At 41.9% G+C, this 14,913-nt stretch overlaps 1 protein-coding gene across 1 annotated transcript in view; it reads right to left on the bottom strand.

Moving 5' to 3' along the window:
- LOC114160139 (ras-related protein Rab-26-like) overlaps positions 1-14,913 on the bottom strand; it is a 45,312-nt gene that overhangs the window by 16,675 nt on the left and 13,724 nt on the right. The window contains exons 3-5 of the mRNA XM_028042586.1: positions 10,533-10,574; positions 9,191-9,257; positions 1,684-1,736 (exon numbers count right to left, since the gene is read on the bottom strand). Coding sequence (XP_027898387.1) covers positions 1,684-1,736; positions 9,191-9,257; positions 10,533-10,574 — 162 coding nt within the window. The remainder of the gene's footprint in view (positions 1-1,683; positions 1,737-9,190; positions 9,258-10,532; positions 10,575-14,913) is intronic.

Below are 14,913 nucleotides of genomic sequence, written 5' to 3'. Positions count from 1 at the left end.
TCCAAAGCTTAGACTGTGTGGACACAAATGATCAACCAGCTGTGTTACAGTTTTCCAATGGGATGTTAGTCTTTCCAAATATTATCGTGCAACCTCGTTCAGAGCTTTTGTGGTCAGGGCTCAGCCAAAGCGTAAAAGGTAAAGCTGCATTTTATGGATTCACGTATTTTTCAGTTACCTTCAATCAGAGAGGTGTATGTTTTGGGTTAGAACTGCTGTAAATTCATTTATTATTCGAATGCTCCATTTGTCTCTCAATCTAGGTTTTTGTTTTTCAACATTTCAGTTTCAGATCTTATACTTACTTGCTATTTTAGGTTGTTGAACTTTTGGAAACATTTAATACTACTGTGATTACCAGTGTGTTTATGCATTCAGCTTACAAGTTATATTTGTCCTTATTCTTTTGTGTGGATATTGGAGTGAGGAAGACTGCAAGTTGACTATTTGTTATATCTTTAAGTTTTGTTATGTTAACATTGGAAGTACCACCGATATAAATAGATCACTCAGACCACTATTTGCTATTTTCTGAAGAGGTGCAGTGGCTTCCCAAAGTATTCACACCCCTTGATTTTTCTTTTGCATTTTTAGTTATCTATAAGCTTTGTTTGGGCCCACTAAACCAAGAACGAGGAGGCGACCTCCCCTTCCTGCTTCTCCTTAAGATTGCTCTCACTTATGGCTAGTTCACATGGCAAGAATTTTATGCCAAGTTTTGTCAATCTTATTCCTGCCATGTGTGGTGTGTTAAGAATGGTGTGGTCCAATCCAAAGGACGTCTGCACCTCACTGTCCTGAAATTAGGGATATTCAACATGTGGGATTGTGTTGGCCCTATATTGCAGCATGTGTAGTGTTGCCCTATTTTCCCCCCCCTATTAAGTATAGTGTGCAAACAATAATGTTAATGATATGATAAAATAATTCTATGTTGTTAGGAAACTATTATTGTGTTTCAGTCCCACCTGGACTCAGCTGGCAGCTTTATGTGAAGAATTGTCATGCTTGCTCCTGCAACACTAAAACTCAGTATTTGGAGTGGTAGAGCATTTTAGGAGTAGTCATATTTAATACATAAGTGAGAATTTAATATTGCCTTGGAAGTGGGTCAGCTCACTGAACAATAATTCTTAGGTTTAATCAAATTCAGAAGATACATCTCCAGGCAGGGACTCATAGAGTAGAGGTTAACCAAATTGCTTGAAAGGCACACAACTGCAGGAAATATATTAAGAGGTACAGCATAATGTAAAGTCTGGAGGAAAGAGAGGTCAGATTAAAAGTATTAGCTTTCTACAGATTCTTCTTACCTGAAGAGTGATACATGTAGTTGCCTGGGACTGCTGAATGTTCACATTCAGCTTACAAGTTATATTTCTCCTTCAGCAGGCAATGCAGTCCAGCAAGAAAATGTTCAGATGCATGGAGAGACTAAAATCTGAACCAATCTTGCTGGGTCACATTCAGTCTCCATACTCTAAATCTTTCTATCTAATTGTGTCTCTTTCCCCAGAAAACACAACCGGAATTCTGCTTACAGTATTAGATGTGATATCTGGAGTACAATTTGATTGAAAACATGACAGCAAGTGTTCAAGTAATGAGAGAAAAGGGTTTGAGTCAACCAAAAAATATTCGGAGTCAAATAAGAACATTTAAAAAGAAAAGCAAATTACAAACCTGTATATTGTCAAAAGATGATCTGTTGGTGACATCGTACAGCAAGAGCAGAGCTGAAAAACACAAAAACGGATTAGGTTGAAAACACTTTGATAGACAAACTTCTTACCGAATGTTTTCTTTTTTTGCATTACCAATAAGTTCTGGTTAAGCTCACTTTATTATTTAGCAGCTCAGGAGACAGGAAAATTAAATGGATCATAAACCATATAATAATACTCATTTGGGAGAGCTGCTATTTGTTGTCATTCCATAGTTTGGAACCAGATCAGGGAAAATGAAAGGTTGTTTGTTGCATGACTGTGGTAAGTCCTGTGCATCTCTGCTGTCTTAAAATCTTGCCATGCTAGAATGTTTAAATGATAAATAATTTGAGGAAAACAAAAAAAACATTTTGCATTTGTTTTGCAATTTGAGGAGCGAGGCTACATTAATTTAAAACAACAAATATAATATAATATACAAAATGCTGAGAACAAACCAAGGTAAGTAAAATGCTTTATGTCTGTTTTTGAACATATGTCTCCTGTTTGCAGCAAAAATAATCTAATACAATTGGAATATTTACATTAATGATAAATTAAGTTCTTTTCTGCCAAACGTTTGGTGGGAGAGAAAATTAATTTGAATAATAAAATTCAACCATGATAAAAAGTCATCCAGCTGCTTTGGTTTATCATTTGCACAGTATGCTGGAGTTTAGTAATAATTTGAAAATGACTTCTTACAGGCTTATCACAGATATCTGAGAACCACCACTAAGAATTTGCAAAATTATAAAGATAAAACCTGTAAGATGTGTCCAAATATCCAGTCACAGACAAACACTGAGCAGCATGTGATAACTGATTACAGAACATCAAAGAGTCCCTGAATCCTGAATGTGCCGTCCTTCCCTTTTTGAACAGAGTTATAAAACCTCAGTACTTGATAAACACTGCAGAGTGGAAGTAAATACTCACATCTAAACCAACATGTCTTAGAAAAATAACTGGCATAAATTTTTGTTTTGATGGCAAGGGAGCAACCTTTGAAAATTCAATCAAAACACTCACCTACTTTCATGCCCATATAAACCTCTATAAATGTGTAATAATTTAATCATGTTTTGTTTAGAGTGTCACAACACAAATCTTAACTTTAGCAATTAGTCAGAAGTCCAATTTAAATCTAGTTAAACAGAGTCAATGCATACCAATTATATATGGCCTTGATTGAAGGTAAATAAATTTAGTATTTTGAAAATGACAGATTGTAGAAACTAATAGTGTTGTGGTTCGGGGTTCCTTTGGTTCTTTTGTGGGTTTTTCTGTGCATACACTCACCTTTCACGACAGATGGCGCCATACTCACCCGACTGGAGTGTGTGTGTAGACCGCCATCAAGCACACCTGAACCTGATCAACTCATCAGCGGCGTGTACTAAAGGAGGCTCCTGCCAGTCCTTCAGCGCCCGAGTGTTAGCCAGAAACAGTACCTCTGAGCCTCCTAGAACTAGCCTCTGATCTTTCCTCGTTGATCTGAATCCTCGTTGATCTTAATTCCCCAGTGACTTTTTTCCTGTTGTTTTCTGCCTTCAGGTTTTTCCCTCCGGAGAAGCTGTTACGGATCCTGTTTGCTTCTCTGATCGAGATTCCCCTCGTGACGCCGTGGGTCCTACCCACTGGTTGCCCGAGCCCCCAGACTCACCTCCTCTGTCTGATTACAAGTTCCCCCCCCCCCCCGGATTCCACGACTGGCAGTTGCACCGCTCCTTTGTCCCCGCCAAGCCCGAGCCTACCTGTCCGCCCTCCGACGCACTCCCCCGTTTTCTTCCTGCACACCAGCCGTCAGGCACCGGACCACCTGGACCACCTAAAGACAAAGACCCCGAACCTCCCAGTAAACCCTCCTGGATCTCACATCATCGAACCACAAAGAGCCGGTCGCTCCGTGAAACCGTTTCCTCCCTGGACCAGACCAGAGCCTCCACATCCTTTACCTACCGTTTCACAATAAACCAATTACCATACATACCTCTCCTGTATTGTGTTCTGCATGTGGGTCTGAAAATAGTAATCCATCATGACAGAACACTCGGGCCAAACACTCAGTCCAGCAGACGCAATACGGAGAACATTGTCCGACCAACAGTCACTTCTACAAACACACGAAACCGTATTAAGAGAACTAAGCAGACAGCAAGCAGAGACTAATCAACGATTAACCGAATTAGCACATTTTCTCCAGGGTTCCACTCCTCGGGCTCCGACCCCAGCTCCCGCACCCGATCCAGCTCCGGTCCCCGCAATCCAGCCTACGTTTTCCGACATCCGTCCTCCAACTCCGGAGAGATTCTCAGGTGATATAAGTAAATGTAATGGATTTCTGCTTCAATGCTCAATCATCTTTAACCATGCCCCACAAAGTTTCTCCCAAGACGGCGCAAAGATTGCGTACGTTCTGTCTTTGTTGTCTGGACGAGCGTTATTATGGGCAGAGGCCCGTTTTCCGGATCCAGCTCAGTACGGGTGCTCGTTTGAAGATTTTTTAAAGGAGTTCAGACAAGTTTTCAGCCACGATTCTGACAAATCCTTTAATTCCTGTGAATTATGGAACATTAAGCAGGGGCACCGAACCGTCGCTGACTTTGCGGTGGATTTCCGCATTAAAGCTGCAGCGACTGGCTGGAATGCAGCGGCATTAAAGAGTGCATACTTTAATGCCCTGAACGAATCATTAAAAGACGAACTAGCTACACTAGACGAACCAAAAACGTTAGACGAGTTGATAGATTTAACTATTCGTCTTGACATTAGAATCCGGTCTCGCGCTAGAGAAAGGAGCCGGAGAAATCTGCCAGTGAAACAGTTGGGGGGTTTGACTCTCACTCCGGGGGTCTCTCCTCCCCGAGCTCCCCAGGAGCCCGAACCCATGCAGGTGGGGCGGACTCGGCTAACTCCTGAGGAGCGGCAACGACGCATATCAGCCCGCCTATGCATTTATCGTGGTTCCCCTGGTCATTTTCTCGCTCAGTGCCCTGTCCGTTTAAACCCCCAGGTCCGCTTTTAGAAACGAGGAGGTTGGCGGACCATTTGTTAAGCAAAGACTCTCCTCGATTATTATTACCTGCCACAATAATTTATCACAATCATTCCGTCCCGTTGTCTGCCCTTGTTGACTCTGGCTGCGAACAGAACCTCATAGACGAGTCCTTGGTTAAACAAATGGCCATAGAAACCGAACCTTTGTCTGTTCCATTGCGAGTTACTGCCCTAGATGGGAAGACTCTTCCACAGATCTCCCACCAAACCAAACCACTTCACCTCATAATCTCCGGTAATCACAGTGAGTTCATTTCCTTTTTCGTGTTTCCCACATCCAACTCGCCTATAATCCTTGGGTTTCGATGGTTGCAACAACACAACCCACAAATTCACTGGTCAGACAGGCGTGTAGAATCTTGGTCCACGTCATGTCACTCATCATGTCTCCGCTCAGCTGTTCCCCCAGGTCCTCCGCCGGCTGAGCCGCAAGAGGCTGATCCAGTCGACCTGTCCATCATTCCTCCAGAATACCATGATCTCGCTCCCGTTTTCAGTAAGTCTAAGGCTCTCTCTCTACCTCCTTCTCGTCCGTACGATTGCTCCATAGATCTCTTACCCGGTGCCCCATTACCTTCCAGCCGATTGTATAACATCTCCCGTCCTGAAAGAGAAACCATGGAAAAATACATTAAAGAGTCGTTAGCCGCTGGCATAATCCGCCCATCTTCGTCACCCCTGGGAGCAGGGTTTTTCTTTGTGGGGAAAAAAGATGGCTCATTGAGACCATGCATTGACTACAGGGGACTAAATAATATTACAGTTAAAAACAAATATCCCCTTCCGCTGCTGTCATCAGCTTTCGAACCAGTCCATGGAGCAACAGTTTTCTCCAAGCTGGACTTAAGAAATGCTTATCACCTTCTGCGCATTCGTAAGTGAGACGAATGAAAGACGGCATTTAAAACACCCATTGGGCAGTTTGAGTACCTTGTTATGCCGTTTGGATTGTCGAATGCTCCTGCCTTTTTCCAAGCTCTGATAAACGATGTTTTAAGAGACTTCCTAAACATTTTTGTATTCGTTTATCTCGATGACATTCTGATTTACTCTAAATCCTTAGATGAACACAAGCATCACGTCCATCTGGTTTTGCAGAGACTTTTAGAAAACAAGCTATATGTCAAGGCAGAAAAGTGTGAAATCCACAAGTCGTCTGTGTCATTTCTGGGTTTCATTCTTGGGGGCGGACAGGTAAGGCCGACGGAGGAAAAGATTCGGGCGGTCCTGGAGTGGCCAAGACCAGAGACCCGCAAACAGCTACAACGTTTCCTCGGATTTGCCAATTTTTACCGTCGTTTCATCCGCAATTACAGTCAGACAGCCTTACCTCTTACCGCTCTAACCTCTACCAAGATTCCTTTCAGTTGGACCCCGGAGACTGAGGCTGCCTTCTCTCGTCTCAAGAACCTCTTTGCCACCGCACCCATCCTCATTCAACCGGACCCCTCTAGGCAGTTCATCGTAGAAGTGGATGCGTCTGATTCCGGAGTTGGAGCAGTATTGTCTCAGATTTCACCCCAAGACAATAAAACTCACCCCTGTGCCTTTTTTTCACGCAGATTAACACCACCTGAAAGGAACTATGATGTGGGGGACCGGGAACTACTAGCCATAAAATTGGCCCTGGAGGAGTGGAGACACTGGCTGGAGGGGGCAGAGCTTCCAGTCTTGGTTTGGACCGACCACAAGAATTTGTCCTACCTACGTTCCGCGAGACGGCTAAATCCACGACAATCACGCTGGTCGTTATTCTTCTCCCGATTCAACCTCTCTATTTCATATCGCCCAGGATCTCGCAACATAAAACCTGATGCCCTTTCCCGTCTCTACTCACCTGACAACTTTGAGAAGGTTCCAGCCACCATCCTCCCTCCCAGTTGCACAGTTGCAGCAATAACCTGGGAAATAGAAGACATTATAAAACAAGCACAACTGTCCGACCCAGCTCCTGATGCCTGTCCACCCAATAAGACCTTCGTTCCTTCCTCCGCCCGGGCCCGTTTTCTTCAGTGGATCCACGCATCAAAGTTTTCTGGTCATCCTGGCATCAGTCGCACCATCGCCCTAGTCAACCGAAGGTTCTGGTGGCCGTCCGTTCACAAAGATGTCCGGGATTATGTTCGAGCCTGCACCGTCTGTTCCCGTAATAAGACATCCCATCAACCCCCGGCTGGTCTCCTTCAGCCACTTCCTATTCCAAAGCGCCCATGGTCCCACATATCGATAGACTTCGTCACCGGGTTGCCACCCTCCAAAGGCATGACCACCATCCTCTCCATTGTTGACCGCTTCTCCAAAGCTTGCCATTTCGTTCCCCTCCGTAAATTACCCACGGCCTTCCAAACGGCACAACTTCTGGTCAAACACGTTTTCCGGCTTCATGGCATCCCGCAGGACATCCTATCGGATCGAGGACCACAATTCATCTCCCAGGTTTGGAAGAATTTTTGTTCTGCATTACACGCCAATGTTTCACTCACATCTGGTTTTCATCCGCAGTCCAATGGCCAAACAGAACGTCTCAATCAGGATCTTGAAACCACCCTTCGTTGTTTCTCATCCTCCAACCCCTCTGACTGGTCTCAATATCTCCCTTGGGTGGAGTATGCCCATAACAGCCATGTTTCCGCTGCTACAGGTCTGTCCCCATTCGAAGCATCCCTCGGCTATCAACCACCTCTACTCTCAGCTGAGGAAGAGAATATTTCTGTCAGCTCCGTCCGTCACCACATCCGTCGCTGTCAGAGGGTTTGGAAGGCTGCTATAGCCAATCTCAACCGCACTGTCGAACAGATTAAACGCCAGGCTGACCGCAGGAGGATTCCTGCTCCCACCTACACACCCGGTCAACAGGTTTGGTTGTCCTCCCGAGACATTCCCCTCAAATCTATGTCTAGAAAATTAGCTCCCCGTTATATTGGTCCATTTACTATAGAAGCCGTAATCAATCCATCCGCTGTCCGTCTCCGTTTGCCTACTTCCCTCCGCGTCCATCCCACCTTCCATGTGTCCCACATTAAACCCGTCCGGACCAGCCCGCTCTGCCCTCCAGCCGACGCCCCTCCTCCCCCCCGTGACGTTGATGGCCACCCTGCATATTCCGTCCACCGGATCGTGGACTCCCGTCGGCGAGGTCGCGGCTGGCAGTACCTCGTCGACTGGGAGGGCTACGGTCCGGAGGAGCGTTCTTGGGTCCCGGGTTCTTTTATTTTGGATCCATCCCTCATCACCGACTACCGTTCCTCACTGACGTCCGGTTCTTCGAGGCCGCCAGGTGGCGGCCATTGAGGGGGGGGTACTGTTGTGGTTCGGGGTTCCTTTGGTTCTTTTGTGGGTTTTTCTGTGCATACACTCACCTTTCACGACAGATGGCGCCATACTCACCCGACTGGAGTGTGTGTGTAGACCGCCATCAAGCACACCTGAACCTGATCAACTCATCAGCGGCGTGTACTAAAGGAGGCTCCTGCCAGTCCTTCAGCGCCCGAGTGTTAGCCAGAAACGGTACCTCTGAGCCTCCTAGAACTAGCCTCTGATCTTTCCTCGTTGATCTGAATCCTCGTTGATCTTAATTCCCCAGTGACTTTTTTCCTGTTGTTTTCTGCCTTCAGGTTTTTCCCTCCGGAGAAGCTGTTACGGATCCTGTTTGCTTCTCTGATCGAGATTCCCCTCGTGACGCCGTGGGTCCTACCCACTGGTTGCCCGAGCCCCCAGACTCACCTCCTCTGTCTGATTACAAGTTCCCCCCCCCCCGGATTCCACGACTGGCAGTTGCACCGCTCCTTTGTCCCCGCCAAGCCCGAGCCTACCTGTCCGCCCTCCGACGCACTCCCCCGTTTTCTTCCTGCACACCAGCCGTCAGGCACCGGACCACCTGGACCACCTAAAGACAAAGACCCCGAACCTCCCAGTAAACCCTCCTGGATCTCACACCATCGAACCACAAAGAGCCGGTCGCTCCGTGAAACCGTTTCCTCCCTGGACCAGACCAGAGCCTCCACATCCTTTACCTACCGTTTCACAATAAACCAATTACCATACATACCTCTCCTGTATTGTGTTCTGCATGTGGGTCTGAAAATAGTAATCCATCATGACAAATAGGCTGCCTTGGATATTAGTTTTCAGTCTGAGCACATATTAATTGACAAGGAAGAAAGTTATCTTCGTGATTTGTATTTAAAAAAAAAAATCAAGAAGAACCAAACACCCGAAAGTCAGCTCAAACTTGTGAAACTCAAATTATTGTACTTTGTATCAGAATCAATATACCACAACTTGAGAGATATTTATCAAATGGTAAATGCACAAAAACCTTACTGCAGCATAAAAGTTAACCATGGTTTCACACACTATTAATAATCACAAGATGTATTTTTTCCCAGAAACTGTAAATCAGCAAAGGGGTATGAATTTCTCACCATGAGCATCCCGATAGTAGGCATGTGTGACACTGCGGAAGCGCTCCTGTCCAGCTGTATCCCAGATCTGGAGACAAGATAAGAAATAGAAATTAAAGTAAAAAAGATCTTAGTTTTTGCTATGAGTTGATGTTAAAACAATGGCATGATTTACTTTGATGATCCTGTGTGAGGATGAAATTCCTACCTTACTGTTTTTACTAAAAAGTTAACATGATTTTCAACAAGTCATATCAAAACAGAAAGTGCTAGAGTCACCCTACAACTTCAGCAATTGCTCGTAGTAAAATCAGTTGTATTAATCACTTTATTTTATTAAGACTGTAGATATACAGTATGTATGTCTTCAGATGATAAAATCAAGTTAAAAAGCTATATATGCTGTAGGTAATAAGTTGTCACATTATAGACGTTTGTCTGAGTTCACTCAAGCTGAAGAAATTACGCCAAAACATATTTTGCTGTAAAGAAAAATGAATAGGGATGATTGGCTTGATAGTTGCAAATATTGATATATATGGCACAAAAAGTGCAAAATAATTGGGACATCTCTAATAAATTATGATCAGTGTGTCAACAGTAAAGCTACTTTAAATTCAAGTTTTAGTCACAGTTTTGTTTACACTAAAATTATGTTCGGTCTTCAAAGCTTTGTTTTGATCTGTGCCTCCTGAGAAAAATACCAGTCACAGTAATTGCTTATTTATTATATATTTATATTAGTTTTTATTAAAAGGCCACTGTTTGATAATTTTCTGAGTTGCAGCAAGGCCGTCTCTCTGGTTTGAGTCAAATTTATGTTTTGATTTTTTTTTTATACTTTTGCCACAAGTTAAACTCATTAATGGAGAACCTTTAAATCAAAATGTTTGCCAATATTTTCCCATCCATAAAATATTTTGACAAAACCACAAAAATAAAATAACCAAATTAAATATGCTTCCAAAACAGTTCAAGCCACTAAAGATTTCTGCACACTCAAAGAACACTGCTATACCTTTTTATTTTATAATTTACCTCCTTTATATTAAATCAATAGAAATTAATTTAATATGTGGCCAGCTACAATAATAAATGTAGGCCACATAGAACCTAGTAAAGTCTGATATCTCTCAAACATTTTTAACTGGCTGTGTTGTACACCGGTATGGATCATAACATTAAACAGCTACATATCTGTTTGATGCAAACCTGGCGAGCCAGACTCTGCTCACAATTTGGGTCCAATTATGTTTTAACCTTTTTTATATTGCAAGAGCTATGCTGTTTTGATCTTTGGATGCTTTTATCTACATATCTTTTCATTTTCTCTAAACTTACATTTTGATGGTGAATCACTTACCTGCAGCTTCACCTTGACTCCATCAATGGTCAACACTTTGTTCTGAGAATGAAAGCAAAAAAAAAGGAAAACTGTTTCAGAACAAGCAAGATGTCAATGTTTATTTTTGTTTGTGGCTAAAAGTTTTGTCCCGTCATGCTCTCATGCGCCTACGTATAGTGTTTGGAAATTTCCATCAATTCTGCATTTCTCCACCTCACTTGGACTCCTTCAGAAGAAGTCTGCCCTATTATAATTCTGCTGGTGGATTAAGCCCCTCTGCTCTCCTCACCAGTCTCTTTCTAGTCTCTGAAGTTTACTGAAATCTCAGTGACTTGCAAAAGTATGCAAACCACTTCAACTGTTTCACTTTGCAACAACTATTTCCAGTGTAATTTGTCAGAATTAATAAGATAAAAAAAAGACAAAGAAGTGCATAAAACTGTCATCAGCTGCAAAAGGGGGAGGAGTTAGGTAGAAGTGTTGGTAATGGAATGCCAACACATGCCAATGTATGGTATGTATGGACTTTATAACAGAGAGTTATAAACTAACCAAAATGAAACATAAGTGGTGAATAGAGGAATCCCAAGAAGTGAACCCTGAGGGAACCATAATTAACTCTGTCAGAGGTACAGCAGATGTCTAAATTACAATTTGAGATCAATAATTAATTTTCTTTACGATATATTAAATATTCACTTCACTATGCTTTATTCATTTTCTACATACTCATATTTCTCAAAGAATAAGATGTCAATTATTCTTCCATCCAGCATACTAACAAAGTCACAAAGTCGGCCTTCTATCACCTGAAGAACATTTCCAGGATTAAAGGACTAATGTCTCAGCCAGATCTAGAGAAACTCATCCATGCGTTCATCTTCAGTCGTATTGATTATTGCAACAGCGTCTTCACAGGTCTGTCCATCAAATCAATCAAACAGCTGCAGCTGATCCAGAATGCTGCTGCTCGCGTTCTCACTAAAACCAGGAAGATAGAGCACATAACACCAGTTTTAAAGTCCCTCCACTGGCTCCCTGTAGCTCAAAGAATAGACTTTAAAATACTGTTGTTAGTTTATAAATCACTGAACGGCTTAGCACCACAATACATTAAAGATATGCTCTTATTGTATCAACCTTCAAGACCTCTCAGGTCTTCCGGTTCTGGTTTGCTCTGCATCCCCAGAACCAGAACCAAACGAGGAGAAGCAGCTTTCAGCATCTATGCACCACAAATTTGGAACAAACTTCCAGAAAACTGTAAAACAGCTGAAACACTGACTTCTTTTAAATCTCAACTGAAAACCCACCTGTTTAGAATTGTATTTGAAATGTAATCAATTACAAATTTATTGATGTAACTTGACTTAATGATTGATTCTATATTGCATTGTGATTCTGTGTTTCTAATGATGTAAAGCACTTTGAAATGCCTTGCTGCTGAAATGTGCTATACAAATAAAATTTGATTGATTGATTGATAACCCAAATCATATTGGTTGATACCAAGTAAGAACTGAGAAGTTTTCCACTACAATCATCCTACTTCCTATACAATATTCCTAAGTGGTTCTGGCAGTCACCCCCTAATACTCAAAGGTATTTACTGCTGATGAAACTTAGACCTGGATAGTCTTTGTTGACGTGTGGAGCTCATACTTCTTCGAGAGACCCAAAGGTGAACCCATACATATTCATGGAAGAATTTGAGCTGCAAGCTAGACTATAAGTGGAGTCTGAAAGGAATCTCACAAGACAAGTTCCTTGTTGTTGTTGCTAAAAACAACCCAAAATGTGCTCAGAGGCTTCATGAATATTTAGTGACCCAGAAAGGAATGTGGTGATCACAGCACAGTGAGAACTTTAGGGGTTTAGCTCAGCTTGATTGCTTTAGTAATAATGCTGAATTTGTTAAGAGAAAAATGTTCAGGTTAAACCTACCGGGGCCAGAAATGCAGGACTGAAGATGATGAAATGGTGCTTCTTATTATCTAATATAAGCCAGATTACTGTGATATGAGGCACTGTTCAGAAAGACAGCAAATCCCACTTTAACAAGAACTACTTCCACTTTGCCTACACATCTCTCTCAGCAAAGTGTTCACAGAAAGCTTAACTTTAAGGTAAGTTTCACTCCCCAAACTGCTGCAAACACCCTCTAAGACAAGAACATCTTCAAATACAAAATCCTCCACTTAGGAGCAACACACTTGGTGTTAGCCACTTAATGCTTCTTGTCTTCCCCCCCAATGTACACGACTGAGAATATACCCTCAGAATAGATTCACTCAAACAGCACTTCATGCGGATCATAAATTACAGATGTTAGAGAAGCTTTCAGAGGAGCCTGTCAAAAGTGTGAGCCTATGAAACATTAATGGCTGCAGCATGATGCAACTAACAGGAACATGATGTCCACAGAAAGCCTCGATATGTGACAAATTACTAGTGCTGATGAGAATCGTACAGAAAAGTCCATCCAAGGCTGTTCCATGATGTCTTTGCTAGTGACTGACGCTACCTGCACTCTACACACAAGTCATAAATCAACTCACCAGGGCAATAAACTGGAGAACAGATGTGGGATGGAAGTAGTGTGAGACAGGGTGGTAAACCCAGTCCCCAGCTGCCATATCTAACGCACACTGACATACTGTGCAAACACACTGCACCGAAGTAGTCAGTCACATAACAGTCCTGTCTGTGTCAGAGAAACACATTTTACCAGCTGGGGCTTAGAAATTGTGGTTCAACTTTAAATAATACAGTTTAACATCCATAAAAATAAATATTTTAATAAGATCATATTTTGACTGAGCCAGATTGTGTTTTATGGTGCCATGCAAGAAATCTTCTGCTTGTCAAAGATTTTGAGAAGCAAATATATATTTTTTCCCTACTTCCCAACTGATGGATATGAGCACATTTGCAAAAATATGCAGTGAAAATTTTGTAAAATTTTATTGACAAAATGATTAGCTAATTCCTTCAAAATTAGGAACAAAAACACAGGCAGTGTGTTTCTTGACTTTATAACAGCAAAATACATCTACAACTATCATTGCGTCTATTAAACATTTGGGTTTTACACTCAGTGACCTATTGAATATAATTACCAATAAATATTCAAATCACCCTAAAATGACACATTCTTTTGTATAAAACCAAGCAAGTGCTAAGTTAAGATGTTAGTCACACATTTTGTAGGAAAATTAATCACTTAGTTATGGTATGAGAATAACTAATACATTTTCTTTTATCACTTTCCAGTACATTCAGAGCAAAGCTGACTTAGTCTCTTCAAACTACAAGATTAAATACTTTACAAATATTTGAGTTGTAAAGTACCAGACATGTTTAAAGATCATAATAAATCACACTACATCACATTTACGTATAATATAACCTACATTTCTCAAGGAATTCATCTTTTGATGCTGAACTTGAGTGGAGAAAAAAAACAAAATAATTCCAGGAAAAATGATTTGACCAAAATCCTGGAAATTCATTGGAGAGCAGAGCTTAATGTAGCCAAAAAGAACAAATAAGGTTTCATCTGAGAACTTGAACATCCTCTGCAGAGCTCTGAGGTAAAGTTTTTCTTCATTTTTGACTGAAGCCCTGCTTTTCCAAACCACAGCAATACCTGCAGTCAGTGTAATAGAGGCAGCTTTCACTTTTATCGATTTTCTCACTTGGTCTGGCTTCAGCCAGGTGAGGCTGAAACCAGACTAATTGAAAGAGTGAAGAGCCTTTGGGTCATTTTAGAATTGAAACTGCAGCGCTGCAAAAAAATAACCTCTCCTCATTCAATTGCAGAGGATGGCAGCAAGATAATAATAATAATAATAATAATAATAATAATAATAATAATAAAAACATAATGACATTTGAAACAGAGGTTTTTTGCATTAATGCATGGCTGTGTAATATGTTAGGTTTTCATCCCTTACCCCTGTCCAAAAAGAAAAGAGATGATTTGAATTTAACTCAAATATTATATTTCAATATTTTACAAGGTGAGCTAAATTGGCTGGATGACTACTTTCTTACCATCCCTGCATTTTCATATTTCAGGAAAGCCTCTGGTTTGGGTTTGATCTTCCACCTGTAACCTGCAGCAAAATGCTCACACCAACGCAGAGACTCACTGTGATCAAGGCAATCCCTGAGGCAGGTCAGACTCAAGCAGTTTTGGGGAATCTATCATGCAGTCATTACTCATCTGAATGCAGTGAGAGCCAGCCTGGACTCTTTCAATGTTTGTCTTTATGACATTTCACAAGGAGTGCTGATAAAAATGGAAATGGCATTATGGCTCTAAGTATGTGTTTGTGCTGCGGCCAAGTGTGATGGTGAATAATCGTATGAGGCGGAGGGACCATGCTGTGAAATA

Source organism: Xiphophorus couchianus, chromosome 16 (genome assembly GCF_001444195.1).
Source record: "Xiphophorus couchianus chromosome 16, X_couchianus-1.0, whole genome shotgun sequence".
NCBI lineage: Eukaryota > Metazoa > Chordata > Actinopteri > Cyprinodontiformes > Poeciliidae > Xiphophorus > Xiphophorus couchianus.
Note: the sequence above shows the minus strand (reverse complement) of the source record. Positions and strands in the feature narration are given on the sequence as shown.